At 34.5% G+C, this 4,394-nt stretch overlaps 1 protein-coding gene across 2 annotated transcripts; it reads right to left on the reverse strand.

Moving 5' to 3' along the window:
• Nucleotides 1–7: 7 nt before the first annotated feature.
• Nucleotides 8–4,281, reverse strand: GRV2 (DNAJ heat shock N-terminal domain-containing protein). Of its 2 annotated transcripts, none has more exons than XM_021420933.2 (5): nucleotides 4,144–4,272; nucleotides 3,571–3,990; nucleotides 2,029–2,523; nucleotides 1,653–1,876; nucleotides 8–1,548 (listed from the first exon to the last, which is right to left on the reverse strand). In XM_021420933.2, the coding sequence occupies exons 2-5, from the start codon at nucleotides 3,958–3,960 to the stop codon at nucleotides 1,200–1,202; spliced, it is 1,458 nt and encodes a 485-aa protein (XP_021276608.1). In that variant the 5' UTR covers nucleotides 3,961–3,990; nucleotides 4,144–4,272; the 3' UTR covers nucleotides 8–1,199. The 2 variants fall into 2 exon arrangements, with proteins under 2 accessions (XP_021276608.1, XP_021276607.1); XM_021420932.2 differs by having other exon boundaries at nucleotides 9–1,548; nucleotides 3,571–3,963; nucleotides 4,144–4,281.
• Nucleotides 4,282–4,394: the final 113 nt, after the last annotated feature.

Here is a 4,394-nt window from a genome sequence, read left to right on the forward strand (position 1 = left end):
AAATCACCCATATGTGCAGCTGCAGACAACAAAAGGCCAACTATTCAGCCCCAGTTTGGCATTGCGATTGCTTCAATAAGCAATCACAATCGTAAAATTCCTATCTGCTCTTATGATTGGGAACAAATTCACTGGAATCGGGATTTTTAATCAGAATTTTGTGTCTTGTCTGGCATTGCATTTGGCAATCAAATTTGATGATTGCAATCAAATGCAGATCAATCCCAATACCAAACAGGCTCTAAGTCTTCTATAATTTTCTAAATTGAAGAGGATGTTCCATGGTAATTTAGGGGAGTAATTGACTTCAAGCAAAAGGAAAACAATTGCCTCAATAGACAGAGTAATGGAAAGACTAAGGAGGCGTTTGGTACTTGACAATGCAATGTGATTACAAGCAACGTCATTGCAAGTATGATTGCAAGGAAAAAAATATTACAACGTTTGTATACAAGCAAAATAATGATTAAAATGCAGAAAAACTAACATTGCAACGTTTGGTTTACAAGTACTTTATTGAGAATGTAATATTAATTTTCAATATTACCCCTATTTATTAAAATATTTTTTCTTGTTAATTTTTATATAATATCATTTCTTAGATATATTTTTAATGTCATATATTTTGTTTTCATTTCTTTAATATAATTTTTTATATTATATATTTTATTTTAATTTTTTTACTTATATAAATTTTAATTTCTTATATTTTATTTTATTTTAATTTCTTATTCTTATATTATATATTTTATTTTATTTTTTTTATTTTAATTATAACATTATACAATGTTTTTAACAAAGTAATAAAGTTAAAGGGTAAAAATATCTTTAATAACATTGCAGAGTGCAATGTAATGTGATTGCATTGGTTTTGGACTGCAATTACATTACATCCCTCGACTGTAATGTAATTGTATTGCAATATTGCATTTCAGTGGTCTGTTGCAAAACAAACACTGCAATGTAATTTAATTGAACACATTGCAGGTAATGTGCTTTCACTTCCCTCGTACCAAACGCTACCTAAATGTGGTTTGACAGCAGATGCAAAGAAAATATTGTGAATAGTGCAACTATGTAAGAACAGAACAAGTACTAACCAGACTAATGTGGCCACAGATAAATTAACTAACAATGGTGCAAACACGCATGTAACTCATAGCACAACATGGATCAAATAGACTGAAAGGTAAGCTGATTTACCATAGCACTCCAGCCTTTATCAAGGCATCTTGCAAATCAGAGGAAACAGAAACATGAGCAATAGTCTGGAGGGCAGCATCAACAGCAGCAGGTACAAGCTCAAGTTCAGTGCAGTGCACTATGTCCTCAACAAGTCCAGGAAACTCAAGCATCTCAATCCTGGCAGTCTCAAACTGACTCAGGACAGAAAAGGTTCGCATCACATTTGTAACGATGATAGAAGATGGTTCGTTTGCAGGAGTAGTTGGTTGAACAACACACATGCAACGAGAAAGAAGTGTTGCAAGAAGTTGTATCCCACCATCTCTTACAAGTTCTTCACCATTCAATGAGGAAGATGCACACCTAACATTAAAAAGAAAATAGGTATGAAGCAATGAAATCTCCAAGTCAAATTTAACTAGTAAAACTAAATTTACAAAAGTTTATATTGGCAGGAGGGAGTTTACGTAAGCCAAACAAGCTCGGATGCTGCAACAAGAAGAGGTGCTCTATCTGAGGAAAGAAAATTATTATCTTCCTTGTCAACAGTAATTGCATTGAGTAACATGGGATAACCAGCATATTTAAATGGTTCCAACACATCTCCATATCGTCTGTACAAGATGCATTGTCCTTTCAACAAAAGCAACAGCCTCCAAGGCTGAGGACCCTGCAGACCTTGCATTGTAGCCTATATAAAGAGAAATATGAAGTAAATTGTCTTGCAAATTAAAAGAATACGATGAATTGAGGATACATAGAATAAGTTATTCAAAAACTTCTACTTTCATTAATTTGATACAAGCAAGTTAGTATGCAATGAGCTCAGTAGCAAACATCTACCTGAAGTCGCTCATAAGCCTTTTGTACAGCAAGAAATTTCTCCCTCCCTTCAGGATTTTTATCAGGATGGTATTTCATTGCAAGTTTCCTATATTGTCGCTTAAGCTTTTCTTCATCAATGTTCTCAATTTGTTTGGATATGCTAGAAATCTCTCCAGTCACCTCATGAGAATACTTCTGATCAGCATCATCACTAGATACTTCTTCCAAGGTAATCTCTAATATTTTGCAAGCTTCTTCCTCAGAAAGATCCATTGGTTTTCGCGTCAACTCTTCTCGCCACATTACTAGCAGGGACTGTAGAAACTCTACATGCTCAACAATTGGCCAGTTTGGAAAACGGATCTCATCACATAAATTTCGAAGATAATAACGGTGACACCACATTTCATCTCTGAGCTCCGGATAAGTCACTGGTGGCATAGGAGCATACTCGTATAAAGAATGGCAGTGTTGTGACAATTTCTGGGGGAAATCACCAAGATGCTGCAAAACCTTTGGAAAGGAATAAAAAATGTATCAGTTGCAGGGTTACCAAGTAACATTGCAGCCTTTGTCCTTTATATTTGGCCTCAAAAGATATTATTCTTCTAGCTATAGTTCGGCTAAGTAGTTTCTGATGTGCATTTTTCTGAACACAATTGGGTTCATGCATTCAGAAAAACAATAAGTTGCAAAGGAGAAAAGAGGGAACAACTTATATGCAAAAGAAACAAAAAGTAAAGGAGAAGAAAAGGATCTCTCTCTCTCTCTCTCTCTCTCTCACACACACACACACACGTAAAATTTCTAATTTTCTACTATATAAATTAGTTAATCTATTTTTCTTTAAAACCCTAGTTGTCTGTTTGTCAATAAACGATAAATTTGCAAATGTAATTTCTTTAACATAACAAACCATTGATGTGAGAAGGGGTGAGCATATTTCAGTTTAAACCAAAACAATTGACTGAATCAATCGAATTAGGCTAACTCAGTTCAATTTTTTCGTTTTGGTATTAATCAGTTAGGACAAGAAATGTATTTCGTTATTTTAGTTGATTTTTTATATCCAAAATTTACAACCGAACAGACTGAAAAATCGATCATTGAGAATATTATTTTTAAATATATTTTTAATATAAAAATATTGTTCATATTTTAAAATTATAAATAGATATCATATATAAATATAAAATAACACAAATATTATTAATATTTTTATAATATACATATTAGAACTGACCGAGATAAGCTGGTTTTGGCTATTTTCGGTTTTTTATTATAGTTCGGTCGATTTTGATTATTTTCTAGGGAAGTTCAATTAATTTAATTTTTAAAATTTTAAGACTGAACCGACCGAATGCTCATCCCCAGATGAGAGAATTGATTCAATAAGGCATCAAGCTACTTTATATTACATCATTATCTATAGACTATACTTAAATTGCATATAGGTCCCTAAAGAAAATTCCTAGTTCTGCCCTGCCAATATCCATGCAAGTGAAAGTGCAAAGTTAAGACCTGATGTATCAGATATAGCAAACTAAAAATCTGATTCACCTGACGGATCAGATTTTCTGCTCGCATTTTGTGAGTCCAAATGATCTCTGGAGTATCAGAGTCAGAAACCATTGCTGCAGCAAATGCAAGTGGTCCACTACGCTCCAATACATACAGCAAAGATTCAGGGAGAAGTCCACCCAAGACGCTACGTTTAGCAAGGGGTAATGAAGAGGAAACTGCAGCTTCTTCACCACCATGAAAAGCTTGATGTACATGAGTTACCGAGAAGAGTTGAGCAATCGAAAGGAGGTTGGATCCAGGGTATGCCAGGGCAAAATAAAATGCACCTGTGCTGTATAGACGGATCATGGCCTTGGGATTTCTGGTAACAACAGCCTTCAGCAAAGCAGCAGCAGCCTCTACAATACTTGGCTCACCAGAAAGCATAGCCTTTCAAGGAAAAAGAAACAGATGCAACTGCATAAGTAAAACACTTCACAGATGGATTATTCCATTTATCAACAGAAGCATATCTTACAAATCTTTCCTGCAAAAGTAAAAAGTGATTCTGCAACTTCCTATTTGAAAAATCTGAAGGCGTGACTAAATTATCAATTAAAAAAAAAATACCTGTGCAATATGAGGAAGGCAACGTGGACTTGACAAAATCCGTTTTACCCTTGGAGTTGGAGTAACTATCTCACCAGCATCATCTAAGTCCGAATGTGCAGAAACCATGCTATGTAAGACAGACAATGCAGCCTCTCCTACCTGCAAACAGAATTATCAATTAGAAGGCATCAAGAAAAAGGCACATTATTAGGAGATGCCTGTTATTATATTTAATAGTCAAGAAACACCAGTGCACTAGCCAATTTGTG

Source organism: Theobroma umbraticum, unplaced genomic scaffold, assembly GCF_002168275.2.
Source record: "Theobroma umbraticum cultivar Fairchild unplaced genomic scaffold, ASM216827v3 scaffold_56.0, whole genome shotgun sequence".
Classification (NCBI taxonomy): Eukaryota; Viridiplantae; Streptophyta; class Magnoliopsida; order Malvales; family Malvaceae; genus Theobroma; species Theobroma umbraticum.

Bases quoted from the DNA above. Each gene is read 5' to 3' on its own strand.
- GRV2 (XM_021420932.2), bottom strand. From the start codon at position 4,251: ATGGTTTCTGCACATTCGGACTTAGATGATGCTGGTGAGATAGTTACT. The intron at 3,964-4,143 runs GTATTTTTTTTT...TTTCCTTGAAAG, and splicing joins GCCTTCCTCATATTGCACAG to GCTATGCTTTCTGGTGAGCC. The intron at 1,549-1,652 runs GTAAACTCCCTC...TTTTAATGTTAG, and splicing joins TCCGAGCTTGTTTGGCTTAC to GTGTGCATCTTCCTCATTGA.